The following is a 21,789-nucleotide window of genomic DNA, read 5'->3' as shown; positions in this document are numbered from 1 at the left end:
TTTGTCCACTTCACCTTATATATTGTTACAGATAATATTCTGAAACCATTTTTATTCATGTAAGACCTAGACTTTACCTAATTCATTAGGTAAAATTATGGGCATCTATTTCTTTACCATTCTTCACTTAATTGTGATTGATTTAAGATTTGTTTTGTTTTGTTTTCAATTGGTACCAGGTACCACATTTGGTACCCCAAATGTGCTTGGCTGGCACTCTTCCACTTGAGCCATGCCCCCCGCACACCTTTTGGTTAAAGTCTCTGAGATGTTTTTACCCAGGTTCACTTCTAACTGATCTGAACCTCAGCCTCTTGAGTAGCTAGAATTATAGGCATGAACCACTGATATGTTTTTTTGTTTTTTTAATCTGGGGCTTTTTCTGTACTTCTCTTTATATGTTACTAGCTGTGTTCTGAAACTTGTTAAGTGATTGAAGTAGATTTTTTTAATCACTGATAAATAATAGAGAATTGTAATGCTGGTGTGGAAGTAGGGAGAGAAAGTGGGAAAAGGAAGATTCTGAAATAAATTTCAGATAGTGTGATAAGGAGAGAACCAATCTGATTTTTTGCCTCATTCATATGCAGAGAAAAAACAAGTTTTTTCCCCCCCATTACCCTTTTCAAAATGCCTCAGCTAGTTTTTTGAGATAGCAGTAGGAATTGATGAGGTTTAAAGTGATGGAAAGAATAGATTACTGATTTTTGAAATATGTACATAGGGGCTTTGGCAAATAAAAATCGGCTTACCTTTTCAATGTAGAGGGTAAGGACATTTAAAATTCTGGATAAGGAGCTGGGTGCCAGTGGCTCATGCCTGTAATCCTGGCTTCTCAGGAGGCTGAGATGTAAGGATCATGGTTCAAGCCAGCCTGGGCAGGAAAGGCCATAAGACTCTTATCTCCAGTTAACTACCATAAAACAAAGTGATGCTGAGGCTCAAATGTTAGAGCATTAACCTTGAGCTGAAGCGCTCTGGGACAGTGCCCAGGCCCAGAGTTCAAGTTCCATGACAGACAAAAGAAAGAAAAAAAATCTGGGGATATAGCTCCATGGTAGAATGCTTGTTTAGTTTGCACAAGACCCTAGGTTCCCTGCTATCAGTTCTTACAGAATGTCATTTAAATACCTTCATATTCCTCACTCAATATTGAATTATAATTCAAACAAAATGAGCTTGTATATCTGCTATTCTCTGAACGCTGAGAAACAGAAATGAAGCTTGTAAAATAGGACAAGAAGATAGCTCCTGTCTATAAGGATAGCTTCCTGAATCATTTCCTACACCCAGATCCTATGTAGTTGTTTGGCAAGTAGTATTCATCACTCCTAGGTAATTTCAAGTTAACTCAGTTTTTAATACCACTGTTCCCAGCTGCCTACTTACAAATTATTTTTTCAGTGTGCTAGTTGTGGTTTTTTTTTTAATGTTTCTACTAATTTGACTTAAATTAGAACTATGTGCATATGAGTTAAGGATAGGATAATAGTATACAAATTGTATTTTTTTAATCTAGGTGTCTAGAAGGAGAATGCTGCCTTTTAAATCTGTTTTTGCTACTTGTTTTAGGGCTGTATTAGCAAAAGCTCTGAGTGAAGTTATTTTGAAATGTTTGTTTCCTTATGCATAGATTCGATGTTACAGAGTCCCAGATCATAATTATAATATGCCAGCTTCTCACAGGAACCCTGGGGCCTTGGTTCTGGAACTTCACGGTAACTGCTAGAATATTCATGCTGTCTAATGAACAATGGTGTGAACTCAATGAAGACAGCACCTTTGTCATGCACAAGAGTTAATTTCAGAAATCAAAAACCTTTCTGGTGGTATTTTACTGATGAGCAGGTTACTAGAAAATAAATGGTTGTAATATATTATAGGGCAATAAAAATCCACCCTTTTAACAAATTTTTTAAAAATTATTTCTGATGATTTGATCTAATGCCAATTCCTTCTTACATTTACATATTATATCTAATATTTTCACTCCATATAGAATTTTTTAAACAAATACCTTTCCACCATTCTTTTTATATATTTTTTAACTGTCTTTATTTTTAAATCAGTAAAAAGTTTTTACTTAGGTAAGTAAGTTGAGAAAAGTCTTTGTATACTAATATGGGAAATATTTGCTGTTTTCCTAACATTATTAGCACACCTTCTAAGCATCAGCATTCTGCTTGGATTAACATGATGCTGATATTAGGAAATGTTTATGCAGGAGCTGTTCTCATTTCTACTTGTTCTCCTCAATGTTTCTCTTGTGTAGTTGTGTTTTTAAATTGAATGTTCTTAACTTTCCAAGTCACATTCCTCATCCTTTGAGTACTTTTCTTTTTCTTTGATAAATGCATATTTTACTAACGAAGTATTACATGTTGTATATCATTTTCTTCTCATATTAGAATTGTAAATTTGACCTTATGACTTACCTTAGAAGTTCAAACATATTTGTTAGAAAATGTTTTCCCAGTAAGGTTATTCTCAACCCTTCAACTGTAACATGAAAGTTTATTAGAGAAAAGCAGGATTTAAATTCATTCTTTTTGCAGTTCAAGGAATATTAGGAAAATGTGACAGATCATTCTGACATTACAAAGCTGCCTTAGGTTTCCAACATTAAGTCCTTTTGCCTCCCTCAAAATAATGAATTACAAACATATTATTATTGTTTCAGTAATATAATAGAAATAGCAAGTCCCCTTGTTAGCATTCTGAAAGGAATATTGCAGCATTATAAATTCAGTTGTTCAGTCTTGGTAATGATGAGTTTGAAGACACTTTTTATATCTATTTTTGAAATAGCTTTGGCATGTATAGAACACTTAAGAAATATTGTAGATATATAGACATACATGTTCTAGGAACAAAAAAAAATCCATTTTTAGTTGAATATATATTGTTTGTGAGATTTATTCTGCTTCTGTTTACCTTTCTGTTTCTGGGACTTTCTCCAAAGTCCTGTATCCTTTGAGCTCATTGTCTTAGGTTTACATTCTTTGGTAGCATGTTTGTCATTGTTGATTATACTGACCACACATCTTTCCGGTTCTTAATGAAAGCAATAGAATATTTACTTTCACCTTATTTGTTTTTAAAAATGAAATATCCTACACTTTTTCTGGGGCTGTAGCTCAATGGAAGAGCACTTGTTTTCTCCAGATGCTAACTTGGAGAGATTTTTTTCTTGCTCCTAATATTTTTCATTTAACACATTTGATCATTGGTTCAGTGATATCATATGTATTCCTCCCCCCCCCCCCTTTTTTTTTTAAGGAACAAAAAGCTTTTAAAAGAAAACAAGGGTTGGGAATATGGCTTAGCAGCAGAGTGCTTGTCTAGCATGCATGAAGCCCTGGGTTCAATTCCTCAGCACCACATAAACAGAAAAAGCCAGAAGTGGTGCTCTGGCTCAACTGGTAGAGTGCTAGCCTAGAGCAAAAAGAAGCCCGGGATGGTGCTCAGGTCCTGAGTTCAAGCCCCAGGACTGGCAAAAAAAAAAATATATATATATATATATATATATATATATATATATAAATGGAAAGGAAACAAGCTGTTAAAAAGTGCTTTTGCCAAGCACTGATGGCTCATACCTGTAATCTTAGCTACTCAGGAAGCTGAGATCTGAGGATCACAATTCAGATCCAGCCCCCAGCAGGAAAGCCTGTTAGACTCTTACCTCCAGGTAACCAGCAAAGAGCCAGAAGTGGAGCTCATGTGGTAGAGGACTAGCCTTGAACATAAAAGCTCAAGGACAGTGCCCCAACCCTAAGTTCAAGCCCCAGTACTGACACCAAAGAGAGAGAGAGAGTTGTTCTAGGTTGTTTTTAAAATTACTAACATTTGGGGCTGGGAATATGGCCTAGTAGCAAGAGTGCTTGCCTTGTGTACATGAAGCCCTGGGTTTGATTCCCCAGCACCACAAATAGAGAAAACAGCCAGAAGTGGCACTGTGGCTCAAGTGGCAGAGTGCTAGCCTTAAGCAAAAAGAAGCCAGGGACAGTGCTCAGACCCTGAGTCCAAAGCCCAGGACTGCCCCCCCCAAAAAAAAATTACTAAAATTTGGTAAAATTGTGTTAGAATACAGAAGCATCATCTTGAAAATGTATAGATATTGTAGCAGTAGGAAGTAAAAACGGAGGACAAATGTTTGCCTCAGTGATTAGTAGACTAAAAATTAAGAGTGATAGCCCTGCATTGGGACAGAACTCCCAAGTTTATCAAGGTTCAAGCTCTCATTTTCTCTGTAACTTTGGAGAAGTCACTTAATCTTTGTAAGTTTCCTCATGTATAAAGTGTTAGTTACATTTCCTACCTTGTAGAGTAGTTAGTAAGATGTGAAGGGTTTTTAAAAAGGAATGGAATGACTACTATGTGGCATTTAGTAAGTCCTCATTAACATTATTAGGATATTGATTTTAAGACTTATGTTAGGAAAGCCCAGTAGTTCTCAGATCTTTTTCTAGAATTTATTGATAGAAAGAGTAAGTCATTATTGATTCCTTTAACTTCATTACTACCAAGTGAGATGAGGTGGTTTACATTTCAGTTCTTCTGTTTCCCAAGGTGATAAAGACAGGCTGTCCTATAGAATTGTGAGGCATAAACTCTATATTTTTCTTACATTAGAGGACTTTTTTTGCTGTCCTAACTTTTGACTGTATTTTTTCCATTTGCTGTTATTCAGTGGGCTTTCTCTTTCTAGAAATTCTGAGGATCCATATAGGCATTCGTGTAGTGGATAATACTGTTTTGAGTAATTAATCTCTTTCAAAAATAGACACTTAGATTTGCCTCTTTATACATCTACATTAAAAAGTTATTGTTTAGCTTTATGGTTAATATCACTTAACATTAATCAAAATTTGTCATGCCTAGTTTGTCCGTCACCAAGGGTAAAATGAATATTGGAATATGGTAGCTTAAAGCTACAGGACTTTGGAAAGTACCAGAAATAGAAAGGTAAACAGAAGCAGAGTAAGTTCTTTTGCCTCCCTCAAAACAACTATAAACATTACAATCCACTAATACTTCACTCCACCCATAGCAGTTCTGTTAAAGTGCATAATGAAGGCCTATTCTGGCTAAGTGCCCTGGAAATTTAGAGCCATTTATACATAAATCTATAGCTAATATCAGTCCTTGAATGTTATTCCTGATGCCTTCAAATTGATAACTTTAAAATGAAATGTTTCTTTTGAACATAAGTTCACAAATTAGATTATATGAACCAGGCTTTCTTAGACATTGTGAATCTATATATAGTATATGTTAACAAACTAGTAGCCAATTAGAATTATACAGAACAATTATGTTTACTGTTTGTGATTTAATAGAAATATGAATTAACTGAAAGTTTATCTTTAAAATGCTTATGTCACATGTAGAAGAAAAATAGATTACCTTTTCATTTTAGAGGAGAAAGGCATTAAAAATTCCTGGAAAAAATGATTATCATGCTTATCAACTCTCACAGAATATTAAATCCCTTCAAGAGCCTCACTGAATATTGAATTTGAATGCAAATGTGCATTTATTAGATATTTCTGAACACTGCAATAAAACGAACTTGTAAAGTGATGTTGCTCAGTGCTAGAGTGTTTGTTTATCTTCTGTGCATGGGACCAGACCCTATGTTCATGCCCAGCACTGCAGGGGGAAAAAGTCAAAATATTTTCTTAAGACAGCTACCTTACATAGTTGGAAGTCATTATACCCCCTTATCAATTTTAAACGCTATTTTATACTACATTTAGCAAAACTGATCTGGTCAGTTTTCTAAGCTGTATATCTGTGCTTACCAAGGCCTCTGCTGTACCCTTGTTTAAGAGTTAAAACTACTCATATTTGTTTATATTCATTGAAGGACATTTTATTCTCATTACATTTTTTTTCTTTGATGTGATGTCTTGATATGTAGATCAGGCTGATCTTGAACTGTGATTCTACTAACTCATCCTCCCTCCGCCTTCCTGTTCTTTTTGCATCATAATCAGCCGACCTTCCATTACAGTGGTTCTTTGGGTTTAGTATGGTTATTAAAGGTCATTTTGACCTTGGCCTACCATGGAGTTTTAGGCCCCACATTGGTTTGCTTTTTTGCCCATCTGTCTTGTGTGACAGTGATCTAAACAGTGTTTGTTTCTGGCTTGAAATAATTTAAATGTGTTGACAAGTTTTCATAATGAGTTATCTATAGCAATTGGAGGAATACTATTTTTGACCTTTGACAACTTATATTAAAGTGGAAATAGGAAATTATTTTAAAGCAATACCAGTCAAGTTGTTCAGATTCCTTTCATGGACACAGACAATTATGTTTTCTCCCTCTGAAACTTCAGTCCATGGAAATCTAATGCTGCCTATAAAATATTTGTTTTTCTATATTTTTAGCCATGCTAGTGTCTTGGTGCATTTATACCATGTATCCTTTATATCTTGATGGGCTTGCTCTCTCTCTTTTTGTGTCTATTTGTCTGAGTAGGTTCTCTGTGTGTGTTGTCTGTGTGCATTTATACCATGTATCCTTTATATCTTGATGGGCTTGCTCTCTCTCTTTTTGTGTCTATTTGTCTGAGTAGGTTCTCTTTGTGTGTTGTCTGTGTGTCTGCCTGCCTGCCTGCCTGCCTGTCTGTCTGTCTGTCTCTCTCTCTCTGGTTCTCTCTGTGTTTTTTCTCTCTTCCCCTCCCACCTCTTTCCCCCATACTTCTTCCCTCCCTTCCTGCTCTCATGCCTCTCAGCATCCCTTCATCCACCCTTCCATTCCTCCCTTCTTCCTTTTTCTTTTGGTTTTGTTTAGTGGTGATCAGTTTCTGTTTTTGAAGACTACTCCTAACCCGTGGGATATTATCACTTTACTTTTTAAATAATAATCATTTTTAAAATAGTTATAGACATGCCAACTTCTTGCTATATGTAAGACCCTACCCGCTAAGCAACAATATCTTTCTTGCATGGCCAAAAGTATTGAAATGAGCCTCTTCCTAGTGAGTGTTAGAACCTGTACTGAGAGACTTCTTAGTAGAAAAGTGGCAAAATGAACTGTCATGTAAATGGGTGTCTTCTAAAGCAACAGTAGCTGTTTTATTTATTGTTAACCATTTCTGCCACCTGTCTCTTTGCTTGCTTTCATTCCCACATCTGGGAATAATTTCATACTGTACTCTTTATTCTCAGTAAAGATTAGAGCCACACTTTCAGGAGCAATGATAGGCAATTTTCATGATTCAGAGCCGAAGGGGCTCATCCTGGAGTTCAGAATGTTACTTTAAATCAGACAAGCAATTAGGAAAAAATGTCACTAACTACCTAACAACTGGTAAGTTTTTCCTGACCCTCTTTCCTAACATTAAAGCAATCTTGGTCTAAATGCAGTGACTATATCTGAGTTGTTCAGGAAGTTTCAAAAAGGTTATTCCATAAAATTTTCCCTAAGAATCCCAATTTGAGACTTTATATCTTTCATGTTTCCTCTTTTTTTTTCCTGTCTGATATTCATCCACAGTACAAAGATAATTGCATGAGGTTCCCTCCATTTTTTAATTTTGTAATTCTATACTTCTGGCCCTTCCCCTTCCAAAAGGCTACTTCATATGCCAGCCAAATGTTGTAAGATGTCTACCCTCCTCCACCCACGACAGAGTCGATCATCTTTGACACCTACCTGCTTAGTCTCCTGAGTCTGCTACTGATTGTAATTCCCCTTATTGGCGACTCCACTCACCAGGTCAGCTCTACAGGTTCTTTTTAGCCTAATTCAGTCCATTTTTTTCAATAAATGTGTATATCAAGATAACTACATCACAATTCGTTTATAGCTAAGTAAGCATCTATCTTAAAAATATTCTTAAGGGGCTGGGGATATGGCCTAGTGGCAAGAGAGCCTGCCTCGTATACATGAGGCCCTGGGTTCGATTCCCCAGCACCACATATACAGAAAACGGCCAGAAGTGGCGCTGTGGCTCAAGTGGCAGAGTGCTAGCCTTGAGCAAAAAGAAGCCAGGGACAGTGCTCAGGCCCTGAGTCCAAGGCCCAGGACTGGCCAAAAAAAAAAAAAATATATTCTTAAGCAAACACAGATCAATTTTTTCAGCTACAAGAGACTGGTTTTATCATGAGCATGAGATCTTACAAATCTAAAGCTCACACAGTAGATTATCTGCCTTAACTACCCATTTTAGAAATAGAGGCTCTTTTCTGTGGAAACTGAACCATTTTGCTATTGTTGATATTTACTTGTCTTTGACTGGTTACTGTTAACAAATAATTCACTTTGACATATATATGTGTGTGTATATGTGTACATATACATGTACATATATACTTATGTATAGCAAATTATTAATAATTACAATTAGTAGCGTCAAAAGTCTCTTTATTTTTATCTCTTAGCTGCCCAGTTCCCATCTTCCCAGTTAGGTAGTCAGTTTGCATAGTTCACAATGGAACCTTCCAGAAATGTGTTATGCTAATGCTGGTACAAAAAGAAAAGAGTACTATTTGTCTTTTTTTTTAACACAAGAAGTAGCTTGTACATATTCTACAACTTTTCTTTCACTTGACAAATAATCTTGTACTTTTCTATATCATCAGTTAGGGAGCTCCTCTTCCCCACTCAGTTTTTAAAAGCTTCAGAATATTCTGTTACATGGAAATACCATCATACTTTATTAACCACTCCTTTATTGGAGGATTTTTTAAAATTGCTATTATAAATAAGTCTGTTCTGTAATACAAGCAAGTGTGTCTCCAGTAGTTTGAGAATGATGATCTGATGGCTATACAGAAGGAAGGGAACACCAGCATATACTTTTGTTCCTCAATCCTTTTTGCCCATATTCTTTTTGTTCTTCCAGACTTTCAGGCTTCTAATTTCTGCTGCCTTGTTTTTGTACCATGTTTGTCTCTTGACTGTCAGATCATGTTCAGCAATCCCAAAGATAATTCCTGGCTGCTTCACTATCTTTTGAAAAATCTGAGGGTAGTGAATCTAATAAGAACAAAAATTTGATTAAGAACTGAATTAAATATTTTTCATATCCATAACATGGCAGGTAGTAAGCTTCACAGGATCTGTGATTCATGTTACTGTAGTTAAAGCTCACTTTTTTTCTTATTTTATACTAGAAAGTAGTCATTTTAAAATTTCATATTATATACCCAAATTTTAACACACACACACATGCACACACACATGTTTTTTCTTCTTCTTTTTGGTGGGAAAGGTTAAACTGTAGGTAGAGCCTACTTTGAATAAGGCAGAAATTTCCTTTGGAAAGGAGGGATTTTTATTGCTCTGTGAAATTTATCAAATTAAATTCAAAAGGTCTGGGTTTTATTTTATTCATACAAGTTTTTGAAACCTCCTTTTCCCCTTGGCTTGGAATTTGAAATTGTTTTCTATGTGCATGATAGAGGAATGCTGCTTTGCTTGCAAATAATTACTGTGAAATTGTTTTGAGTAATTCTGCTTTTTTGGCTTTTTGTACCTAATCAGAATTGATGTGACTGAAGTGCAAATCTTCATAATAATCATGCATTTGCTGGCAGTGATTGGAGGACCTCCTTTTTGGCAATCTATGGTAACTTTGTTCACATTGTGTATCCATATAATGCATGTTGTTTTTGCTTATATTTTCTAATATAGGATATTCCATTTAAAGGTTAATATGTAAATTTTTTTCCTGAAAGCAAAAAGTTACAAGACAATAAGACACAAACTTCTCTTTAGAATATGGAGAATTTTACTGTTTGGAGTTATATATACATTAGATCTGTTCCAGGGCTGTTATTTTTGAAGGCCACTGAGAATCTGAATCATTATTGTCATCCCTTTTACATGTGAGGAAACAGCAGGTAACGTAACAAGTTAACCAGTGACAATATTTAGATTTTTTTATTCTCTCCCTGAAATATGAGTCTGCTAGTTCTCATATGCTCAGAGCTGGATAACAAATTCAAGATTGTAAATTAATTGTGGTACAGAGATAAAAGATTCAATGTTTATTGAATGAAGTCGGTGTCATGGGATTATTTAAGAAGCCAATATAGGCCAACCTAAGACTTTGCAAATTTTACAAACACAGATTCTTTTCCAGGAACCTGAGAAATGGAATGTAATATTGGGCTAAGAATAGATGCCAAGTGTCAGTTGGTCACGCCTATAATCCTGGCCACTCAGGAAGCTGAGATCTGAGGATCCCAGTTCGAGGCCAGCCCAGGCAGAAAAGTCTAGTTAAGTAACAGAAAAAGCCAGAAGTGCTGTGGCTCAAGTGGTAAAGTGCTAGCCTTTCACAAGAAGAGTTCAGGGACAGTACATGGGCCTAGAGTTCAAGCCTCACTACCAGCCAAATAAAAAAATAGAACACATGATTTAAAACTAGACTGCCTTTGTTTGTTCCAGTCTCCACTGCCTACTATGTGAACATAATTCTACTGGCTCAGTTTTCTTCTCTACAAAGTAAGGATGGTGATAAGAACCATGAGGTAATATTTGTAACTGTTAGAAAAATGCCTAGCCAATTAATAGGCCTTCCATGAAAACCAAGTCTACTCAAAAACACAATCTTCTTGCCTTAGCCTTCCCAGTGCTGGAATTACGGGTATGCATCATCACACCTAGCCTCAGTTTGAATATGTTCTTTGAGATTTAGTCAAAGTAGTGTATTCTTCCTGGTCATCAGTTAACTACTAGTCACCATTTCCACCCCTTATTTGATGCAATCTTACTAAAAATATTTACTGAGCTTCAATGAATGTAATTTCTAAAAATCAGATTAAAGCATGAGGGAAATTTACTAAAGTTGTTTCTTTTACTTATGTTACTTTTTAAAGGTAAATAATGTGTTTCAGAAAAGTGGTAAACTTCCATAAGCACTACCACTCAGTCATTTGCCTTTTGTTGCAAGGATGAGCTTGTGAAAAAAGAAGAGATGAGGGAATAAACATAATTTACAGCAAACCAAGAAATTTTTGAAACCATTGATGCACATATTATTACTTATAATATGCCTTAAATGTCACTAGAGATTGATGGCTTTTGAGACTAATGTGTAGAAATACAGATTTAATCCCCTTTGCCTAGTACTAGATTCATTAGGTTTTTATAATTAATAGGAAAGAAAGAATAGATTGTTTTCTTAAAATTAGGTCATAAAGCCTAAATTGTACCTCAAGCTCCACTTAACTATGTTATAATTTTCATAGACTTTGTTGTTTTATACTGAACTTTCCCCCAAAATATTCATTTGAATGTCTTGATCATGTAAATTGCTTATAAAAGCTCAGTATGTAAATTGCTCATCAAAGCTCAGCATACTGGTATCAGAAGATGAGATTTTTGGTTTGTTCTTTTGAAAACAAGTCAGTAGTTGATTTATGTACATAGTTAACCTTAAATATAGAAAGTCATGAAACCTTTTAAATTAAAAAATATATATACGTGTATATACACCCACACATTATGAACTTATCCCTTATTTCTTGGAGGTTACCTGGAGTGAATTGCATCACATATACTTTTTATCCTCCCCACTAGGTTTGTATATAGAACCTATACACATGTACACTTGATAAAATAATATAATCACCCATTTTTATATTTGGGAGAGTTGGTTTCTGATTGGGGTAGTTGTAATTGTTGGAATGTTTTATTTTGTTGCGTTTGAAAGAGTCTTACTATGTAGACTCTGTATTACCATATAGTCTTACCATGTAGACTCTGGCAAATTACAAGGGGAACTCAGATTTAAAACTGAAATGGAGTTCCTATATACCACGCAATCCACGTTCAGAGTTAGTGAGGGAATTGCAGCAGGAAAACAATTTCCCAGCTCCTGTCCTATTATTAGCAAATTGGTTTCTACTATTAGCATCATTAAACTAAACAACAGATCCTTACTTCTCTAAAGATGGAGACCTAGTAAAATAATATGTATGCTTTCGGCATCTCTCAGTACAAGTTCTCCTAAGGTTCACTATCACTAAATTGATTTCCTAGAACCAGAACTATTTTGGAATTTGACTCATTTTGGATTTGAGTATTTTGCATGGACTTTTAACAGTTGAACATCCCTGATTTAAAAGTTCAGTACCTGAAATAATCCAAAATATAAAACTTCTGAACACCAAATTGGATTTTGGAGCATTTCTGATTTTAGCATTAGGAATCCTTTGACTTGTGTTCATTTTTCCTTTTTCCTCTACCTATGAATTATTACTGAGTACACTGCTTTCAATTGCATTTTGTGCAGGAACAGTACAAGTAGTGTCTCATATGTTTGTGTATGAAAATGGAAAAAGCCTATGATAGTTCAGATGTAAATTTTTCAGCTCTTTTAAGACTGAGGCTGTAAATAGGCATTGCTTTCCAGAGTTTCATTAAATAAAAAGCCTCCACTAATTTTTAGAAATCAAATTTATGGTAAAAACAAATGTCTTCATAAGGTTGATTCCAGAAGATTAGCCATTTTTCAAAGGTAAGTAATTTATATCTATTGTATTTTGATTACTTATTCTTTGTTATTCATTCCTCCCTCCCCCAGCAAAAAAAGAAATAGATTTCTACTATAGTAGAATGTAGTTAATGTTGTTGCTGGGTTTTTTTTTGGGGGGGGGTTGTATATTTGATTTTTTTTATGCAGAGTTTATATTCATGCGCAGAATTAATGCATCATTTTCACATTATAAAGAACACATTGTTTGTGTTTGTTGTGAGTACTCCAAAAGAATATTTCCTTTTGAAATGTCTTCGAACTGTTTTCAATCTCCTTACTCTTTAAGGAAAATAATATATTCTCCCTTTGGAGAATTGATTTTTGATTCTTTTAAGTGTAGTAGATGATGATTAAATATAAACACCAGGCATCTTTTAGAATTCAGTTAAAGCAGGCTGGGAATGTGGCTTAGTGGTAGAGTACTTGCCTAGCATGCATGAAGCCCCGGGTTCAATTTCTCAGTACCACATACAGAGGAAAAGCGGGAAATGGTGCTGTGGCTCAAGTGGTAGAGTGCTAGCCTTGAGCAAAAGAAGCTCAGAGACATTGCTCAAGCCCTGAGTTCAAGTTCCAGGACTGGCAAAAAAAAAAAAAAAGAATTCAGTTAAAGCAATTGCTCATGTGCTACAGCAGTTGAAGTTTCAGGATGATTTGCTAGGGCTGAAGACTTTAATATATAATTAAGATATAAAATTTAGTTGAGGGGCTGGGAATGTGGCCTAGTGGTAGAGTGCTTGCCTCATATAAATGAAGTCCTGGATTTGATTCCTCAGTACCACATATATAGAAAAAGGCAGAAGTGGTGCTGTGGCTCAAGTGATAGTGCTAGCCTTGAGTAAAAAGAAGCCAGGGACAGTCAGGTCCTGAGTTCAAGCCCCAGGACTGGCAAAAAACAAAACAAAACTTAGTTTAGAGGAGGAAGTTGGGGGGGAAAGTGGGAGAAAATGAGGGAGGAGGTAACACTATTTAAAAGAAACATACTCAGTACCGCTTTTGGCACTGTTGCAGGCTTCCTGTCATCATGGTTAACATTCCTAAACCCCGTCGTACTTTCTGTAAGAAGTGTGGCAAGCACCAACCTCACAAAGTAGCATAGTACAAGAAGGGCAAGGATTCTCTGTATGCCCAGGGAAAGTGTTGTTATGACAGGAAGCAGAGTGACTATGGAGGTCAGACTAAGCCAATTTTCTGGAAAAAAAGCTAAGACTACAAAGAAGATTATGCTGAGGCTTGAATGTGTTGAGCTCAACTGCAGATCTAAGAGAATGCTTGCTATTAAGAGATGCAAATATTTTGAACTAGGTGGAGATAAAAGGAGAAAGGGGCAAGTCATCCAGTTCTAAGCTCCAACTTTTTGTTATGAAGACAGTAATAATCATAAGGTCAAATTAAAATATATATATATATATATATATACTCTGCACCTTATGTAACAGTATCCCCTCTGTGCATGATCTTTACAATAAAATTTAAATTAAAAAAACTTAGTTGATAATCACATTCTTGAATAAATGAGTTTTCTTTTTGCAGAGCTGAGAATCAAACCCAGTTTCTCAAGCATATTAGACAACTGCTCTACCACTCAATTATATCCCAGTGTTTTAACTAATAGGCATTAAAAAAAGTACCATTACAGGAAGTGACACTATGGCTCAAAGTTGTAGAGTGCTAGCAAAAAAGCTCAGGACTCCACCCAGGCCCTGAGTTAAAACCCCATGACCAACAACAGAAAAGTACTGTTGCACTTAAATGATTCAGACATGATGATTTTTCCTTAAAACTTGGTGGACATTGTAATTACGTTGATATTAACTGTGTTTCCACAGGCTTCGCCTACATTAAAGTAACTTACAGAGAGGCATTGCCACATTTTTTGGAAGAAAATTAAAATGATACTTTTTATTCTTAGGAAACTTGTTGATTTACATGTTGATGTACAATACTTTCATTAGCCTAAATTACTGAACCAGTATTTGTCCATGTAATCTTATAGAGGTACTACAAATTTAAGATTTTTTTCACCTCTAATCTTCTTTTTAAGAAATTATGTTAGGGGCTGGGGATATGGCCTAGTGGCAAGAGTGCCTGCCTCATATACATGAGGCCCTGGGTTCAATTCCCCAGCACCACATATACAGAAAATGGCCAGAAGTGGCGCTGTGGCTCAAGTGGCAGAGTGCTAGCCTTGAGCAAAAAGAAACCAGGGACAGTGCTCAGGCCCTGAGTCCAAGGCCCAGGACTGGCCAAAAAAAAAAAAAAAAAAAAAAAAAAGAAATTATGTTAAATTGCTATTATTTGATTATTACATTCATGTCACAAATCCAGTGGGTTTTCCACTGTTGAAAAGACTCCATAACCTACAAGAGTTCTTAGCCTACCCAGGTTTTAAAGAGTGCAGGCAGCAACTCTACACAGCCTTAAGGTAAAGATGCTTCTTAAACAGCTCTCTATTTCTATAGAGTAATTGCACTTTGGCCGTCTTTGATAAAGTCCAATAAGATGATGAAAGAAAAAAAGAAAATGGGGAAAGCTAGAATGTTCCTGCTCTTCTTGATCTTGAGTACAGATTAAAAACAGGAACACTTTGAATATTTTTTGTAAATGGCTCGTTCGCTGCTGGTCTTTAATGGACTGCCTGCTAAGACTTCAATTTCCTCTGGCTCCAGCTTTCTCTTTACCTTGCCTCATATTTGCTTATAGCTAGCCACCTTTTTCACTGATAATGTTGGGTGTACGATGTTTCTTCCTACTCTCCCAAACAGAAAGTCTGCATATACAGCAAGAAAAAGGGAAAACTCTTAATCCTTATTCAGCAAATATATATTGAGCACCAACAGTAACCAAGACTCCAGAGAGAATATAAAAATCATCTCAAACAGAATCTTAAACTCAAGGTTATATTTGGGTGTATATAGATAACATATGTAACAGAAATCATGAAAACCCTAAAAAAGTATGCTTTGCCCTTGCTTGCTTTGTGACCCAAGCTGTGTGCTAATTTGCTTGGTTTTTCTAATGTTTGTGCTTATTCTTTCTTCATTAAAAGTAACAATTTCCATGATCCTAAAGCCTAACTGTAATGTAAATGTAGTTATAATGTTGGCTCCATTCAGTTGTGACACAAACACCTTAAGAGTGGACATTGTTTAGTACTCTTAGAGGTGCCTCTGAAATGGCATGTGTTAGGCTTTTCTTATGAGCAGGTGTAGCATTTCCTCATTACCAAAGAAGTCCTTTTTCTCTATGGAGAGAAAGGACTTCTTTCTCTATGGAGAGAAAAAGGTGGCAAAGAGACCAGGAGATAGTAAAGTCTCCAGAATATTGAGTTGCAACTAGATACATCAAATTTAGGATTGTAATATCTCTAGTTTTCTGGAGAGCAGGAAAAACATACATATATTTTTGGAGATCAAAGCAACTATGGTGATCATTTTTTTCTCTGTTGAAAACATGTTTTGAATTTGAACTGTAGAGATTGGATTATGAATGATAGAGATCATGGTTCAAAGCCAAAACCAAGCAAAATGTTCACAAGACCCCATCTCCAAAATAACCAGCAAAAACCAAGGTGGAAGCATGCCTCAAGCCAGAAAGTGCAAGGCTGGTGTGTCAGTAGAAAAAAAAAATCCTAGATTTAGTTTTAGGTTAACTTGTTTCATTTTTTGGTAATTAAACATTACTACAGTACAACTTGTAACTTGAACAGTTAGTTTCCTGGGGTTTTTTTGTTTGCTTTTTAGAGCTTGCAATTTTGCAAGAGGTCATGGTGTTGTATAAACAAAATGAGTTCTTGAGAGTACTAAAGAAATGGTGTATCCAAACATTAAGATTTATTTCTGCCAGTTGTACTGGGTTTGGTTTGTCGTTGTTGTTTTGACTCATTTAGTATCTTTGGCTTTTTTCTGCTTTCTGTGAGACAAAAGTGTTACTTACATAACCCAGGCTGGTCTGGAACTTAATTTACACAGTAGCCCAGCCTGGTCTCAAACTTGTGATCCTCCTGTTTCTACTTCCAGAGTGCTGGTACCACCACATCAACTATTGAGATTACTTATGTACTAAAAAAAAAAAAATGGATTTGAACAGTATAGGCAGCCTTACTTAAAGTGTTTTTGTCATAAGAATTCATTGCATGTAGGGCTGGGAATGTGACTTAGCTGTAGAGTGCTTACCTAGCATTCATGAAGCCCTGAGTTGGATTCCTCAGCACCACATAAAAAGAAAAAGCTGGAAGTAGGGCTATGGCTCAAGAGGTAGGTTGAGTGCTCGCCTTGAGCAAAAGGAAGCCAGGGACAGTGCGCAGGCCCCGAGTCCAAACCCCAGGACTGAAATAAAAGAATTCATTGCATGTCAAACTGCTGTGGACCTTTGCAATCTTGTTCCTATAATAATGGGTTTCTTTTACTAGACTAGGTCATTTCTCTTGATGTAGGTTTCTTTTCAATGCATGCTGGACAGATTTTAAAACCAAATAAACCAAAGGAAAGGTGCAGATGAGAATCTTAAATGATTTTCAAAATTCATTACGTCTTAATGAATATCAATTCATTCAGTATACACACACACACACACACACACACACACTTAGTCCACATTTTAATTTATAGACCCATATTTTTCTGAAAAATAAATGTAATATATTAAAATTGAGGTTATATAGTTGTAATGCTTGTAATTGTTTGGGGCAGTTTGAGGAATTTTCTTTTTCTCTCTCCTGAACATGAATACCACCTCTGTTGTACTTGCACTTACTACTTGCCTGTGTCCTTAACAACTTGGTGTTGGGAACTCTTCTGAATAGAATGTTTCTCTTGCATTCTCTACTTTACAAATTTTCTTTTTCTTTTGGAGACACAGTCTGTTACGTAGCCCAGGCTGGCTTAGAACTTGTGATCCTCTAGCCTCAGCCTACCAAGTGCTGACATTTATAGGTTTGTGCTGCAACACCTTGGATTACTGATTTAAAATAATCTAGTTGCAGGGGCTGGGAATGTGACTTAGTGGTAGAGTGCTTGCCTAGCATGCATGAAGCCCTGGGCTCGATTCCTCAGTATCACATACACAGAAAAAGGCAAAAAAAAAAAAAATTGCAAATGTTTCTATACTTTCATGCTTCATATTTTCTTTTACCAAACATATTTAAAGACTTTTGGGGTGGGGGGCAGTCCTGGGTCTTGGACTCAGGGACTGAGCACTGTCCCTGGCTTCTTTTTGCTCAAGGCTAGCACTCTACCACTTGAGCCACAGCGCTACTTCTGGCCTTTTCTATATATGCGGTGCTGAGGAATTGAACCCAGGGCTTTCATGTATGCAAGACAAGTACCACTAGGCCATGTTCCCAGCTCCTGAGATAAGATTTTTTAAAAAATACACAATGATAAAAACAAGGCAAATACTTTTATAAAACTGCCAGAAAGCAGCCTGTTTCACTGTTGCCAGATCTCTGGGGCACTTAGCAGAACCTTTGTTAACTTATAACACAAATTAATTAAGTTAGCTTCTTTTAAAGTTGATATTAGAAGGGTGATTAATACAGCCTCATCCCTTGAGACTTATATTGCTCATAATAAAGAGAAAAAAACTTCCGCTACTTTAAATATTAACTAAATTGGGGGAGATGGAGAATATTTGGAAATATGAATCAAATATTGACTTTACTGCTGTTTGATTTATACATATTTTAATTGTTCTTTCTCTCTGCCCATTAAAGATTCCAGTGCTGAATATTCAAATGAAACTTTTTCCTGCACTGTGTACTGTGGCAGGAACCATATTTTCCTGTACAAATTACTTCCGTGTAATCTTCACAGGTGGTGTTGGCAAAAATGGATCAACGATAGCTGTGAGTATAAATTAAGATTTTCAGTATTTTCCAGCCGTGACTTAATTTCATTGGAAAGGTGTAAAAATATTTATTAATTTAGAATTTCCAATTAGCTTTTTAAGTCTAAAATTACTCAGCATATGTGTTCACTCATACGTACTTTATCATGTGTTTACATAGACACTTTTGTGCATGCACACAAACATATACATACATGTATATACATACATGTATATGTATGTATTTTGCAAAGTAATCACCTAGTGTGTAAAAGATAAGGATAACCTACCAAATGAAATTCTCAGTTTCTGCCTAGCCAATTTATGCTACTGCTTTCCATTAGCTATTCTGAGGTTCAGTTTATAGAATTGTTAGTTGAAAAAAAATAAAAGAAAATTTTAAAAAGAAATTGTTAGTTGGCAGACACTGTGAGGAAATATGTTCCGGAAATATGGGGATGTAGCTGGGTGTGGTGGCCCATGCCTGTAAACTCAGCTATACCAGAAGTGTTGAGTAGGAGGGTTATCTGAGGCCAGCATTGGGCAAAAAGCAGGAGACCCAACCTGAAAAATAAAACAAGAATGACAGTATGCCTTAGATGGGTTTGAGTGTTTATCTAGAAAGCATGAGGCCCTGAGTTCAAACCCCAGCACCACCACCATACCCCCAGAAAAGTTTAAGGCCAGCCTAGGCTATGTGATATCTCAAAAGAAACCAAAACTGGGTTGGAATGTTTTATGATCGAACCATGTGGTGTTTCTGACAAGTATGTTAACTCTTTACTCTGTACAGGGGACAAGTGTCCTTTCTCCTTTTCTTCATATTGGATCAGTGATTACATTAGCTGTAATGATCTACAAGAAATCAGCAGTTCAGCTTTTTGAAAAGCATCCCTGTCTTTATATACTGACATTTGGTTTTGTATCAGCTAAAATTACTAATAAGCTTGTGGTAAGCACCCCAATTTTTACTTGTTTTAATATTCTTACTTTAGTTTATGGGCCGTGTTTTCATTTTGTGACTTTCCCAGCAATCTTAAAGTTTGCAATAAAAATCTCTTAGCAACAGCCAGGTGCTAGTGTGTCATGCCTGTAATCCTAACTATATAATAGACTGAGATCTGAGTATTGCAGTTCAAAGCCAGACTAGGCTGGAAAAAAGTCTCCTAGAAAGCCCATGAGACTCTTATCTCCACTTCACCACCAAAAAGCTGGAAATGGCGATGTGCCTCAAGTGGGCACTAGCCATTAGCACAAAAGCTCAAGGAAGTACCCAAGCCCTGAGTTCAAGGCCCAGCATAAGCACATACACAAAACTTTCTTGGTGTCAACATATAAGCTATTTTTATTCTTGTGAATTTACAATTAAGGTTGCCTGAAGTTGTTTCAACTTGTGTAAACTATCTTCATTCTGTCCACTGATTAATACTCATCAGTCTTAGCCCGAATGTTCACATTGTCTCCTTGTAGTAAATAAATAAATTTATTAGCTTAGTTGATAGTAATAGATACCTTTTTTCTATGGCACAACTTTGTGATATTTTTAGTTTTGGAAATTCAACCATTCCTAAATAATTCTTGAAACTTTGATATTTGGGTACAGTGCTAATATACTGTTACTTACAGTAGTTCTGACATGAAAATGCTTGCCTCATAGATTTTGTTCTGTTTATAGGTTGCACACATGACAAAAAGTGAAATGCATTTGCATGACACAGCCTTCATAGGTCCAGCACTTTTGTTTCTGGACCAGTATTTTAACAGCTTCATTGATGAATATATTGTACTTTGGATTGCTCTGGTAGGTATTGTACTATGTCTTATTTCAGCATTTGGAAGCTGCTTGTCTTCTGGTTTTAATGGGCCAGTCCTAGAAAGATCATAGAATTGTAGTGTCTGGGAATGTCAAATCCATACATAAGGGTGTTGGGAATGCTCTTTATAACTTGGTGTATTTTGGTACTTTAGCCCTTTTTTTTTTCATTGTTCTTACTAATACTACCTAAATGAGGGCCATAAGTTCCAAATTTCAAGATTATGTAAAACAAATTCAAACTACATGGACCCACAGCTTGTTTATCTACCTATGACCATCCATTTATGTATTGTCTGTGACTGATTTCTTGCTATCATGGCAGAGCTGAGCAGTTGTGATAGACAGTACTATGAGTTGTTCATAGATCATGGGGTATTTGAATTCTTTATTTGTATAAAACTGAAGGTGACTCTGGGAGAAAGTCAGACACCACCCCCTCTGTCCTTTCTGGAAGCTTAAAGAGTACCTGAGCAGATGCTGAGAATCTCACCATCTCTTTTTCTCTCTAGGTTTTCTCTTTCTTTGATTTGATCCGCTACTGTGTCAGTGTTTGCAATCAGATCGCATCTCACCTGCACATACATGTCTTCAGAATTAAGGTCTCTGCAGCTCATTCTAATCATCATTAATGATGTAGCTGGTGTTGAATAAGAAACTCATGCTTTCTGCAGCAAAGAATCTAAATATATTAAGAAGAATTGGGGTGGATAAGAACAAATCTAATTTATAATAATCAGTGTCATATAACTCTTATTCTTTGTTGTTGGTAACACTCCCTTAACTGTCCTGTGTGAGAATGGGAATTTCAATCCCATCCTATAAATTGTACATGTTATCAAACAGAGTTTGCCCCAAGAAAGCATGCAGGAAAAAAGAAATGCCATGTGTTTGTGATTCTCCTGGATTCAGAATAATATTACCATAAAGAGCAGATCCCCAGTGGTGGAAGTTTCTACTGTAGAATATTTGCAGGTCAGAAGATATTTGCATATTTTTTAATTTTAACAAATCATCATTTAGTAACATCTTTGTTTTCATGTCTCAAGCTTTCTTAAGGAGCTCAGCTATGAAAGATACATTCTACTAGTTTGTGAGGTGAAATGAGTGATACAAATCTTGAACGTGGATTGGAAGGTTTACAATATTGAGGGTGTAATTTTTTTTATTGCTCAAGAAATGGTATCTCTTGTGGGCTTGGGAAATCCTGTCAGCATGCAAAATGTGGTAACTTTTGTCGATTCATTTTATTTTTTTAAATAAATATATGATCTAAAAGCCAGCTTTTTTCTCTCAATTTTATTCATTGGAACAATATACTAAGTTTTAATGTCATTTAAAAAATATTTAAGCAAGATTTTTGCTCTTTAATAAAGAAGGAAATTTGGTCATCTGTGTTGTCATATGTCCTGTGACCTATCTGGTAGAAATTGTTTAACTTTAAAAAGGAAAACTAAGTTCCTTTTCTTCTGAAGTTACTACCTGATGTTGTCAGTCATTTGACAGTCACACCTTTCCTCCACTTCAATGAATTGCTGGGCCTCTCCAGAGGGCCACTTTGCATTCTCCTTTCCTGGGACTCTTGCTTTTTGGAACTTGATAGTTTAAAATAGGAACCCAGTGTCCTCCTTTAACTAGATCTGTTTCCATTGT

At 35.9% G+C, this 21,789-nt stretch overlaps 1 protein-coding gene and 1 pseudogene across 4 annotated transcripts in view; both read left to right on the top strand.

Moving 5' to 3' along the window:
- The window catches only part of Cept1 (choline/ethanolamine phosphotransferase 1), a 46,829-nt gene extending 25,302 nt beyond the window's left edge, over positions 1 to 21,527 (top strand). For 2 of the 4 annotated variants that reach the window (XM_048351762.1, XM_048351764.1), the window contains 5 exons: positions 9,503 to 9,587; positions 18,211 to 18,342; positions 19,117 to 19,275; positions 19,999 to 20,124; positions 20,649 to 21,527. In XM_048351762.1, coding sequence (XP_048207719.1) covers positions 9,503 to 9,587; positions 18,211 to 18,342; positions 19,117 to 19,275; positions 19,999 to 20,124; positions 20,649 to 20,768 — 622 coding nt within the window. In that variant the 3' untranslated portion in view covers positions 20,769 to 21,527. Of the gene's footprint in view, positions 1 to 1,633; positions 1,719 to 9,502; positions 9,588 to 18,210; positions 18,343 to 19,116; positions 19,276 to 19,998; positions 20,125 to 20,648 lie in introns of all 4 variants that reach the window. The other 2 variants (XM_048351761.1, XM_048351763.1) reach the window with 1 other exon arrangement.
- On the top strand, positions 13,433 to 14,228 carry LOC125355412 (annotated as a pseudogene).
- Positions 21,528 to 21,789: the final 262 nt, after the last annotated feature.

Source organism: Perognathus longimembris, chromosome 7 (genome assembly GCF_023159225.1).
Source record: "Perognathus longimembris pacificus isolate PPM17 chromosome 7, ASM2315922v1, whole genome shotgun sequence".
NCBI classification, from domain to species: domain Eukaryota; kingdom Metazoa; phylum Chordata; class Mammalia; order Rodentia; family Heteromyidae; genus Perognathus; species Perognathus longimembris.
Note: the sequence above shows the minus strand (reverse complement) of the source record. Positions and strands in the feature narration are given on the sequence as shown.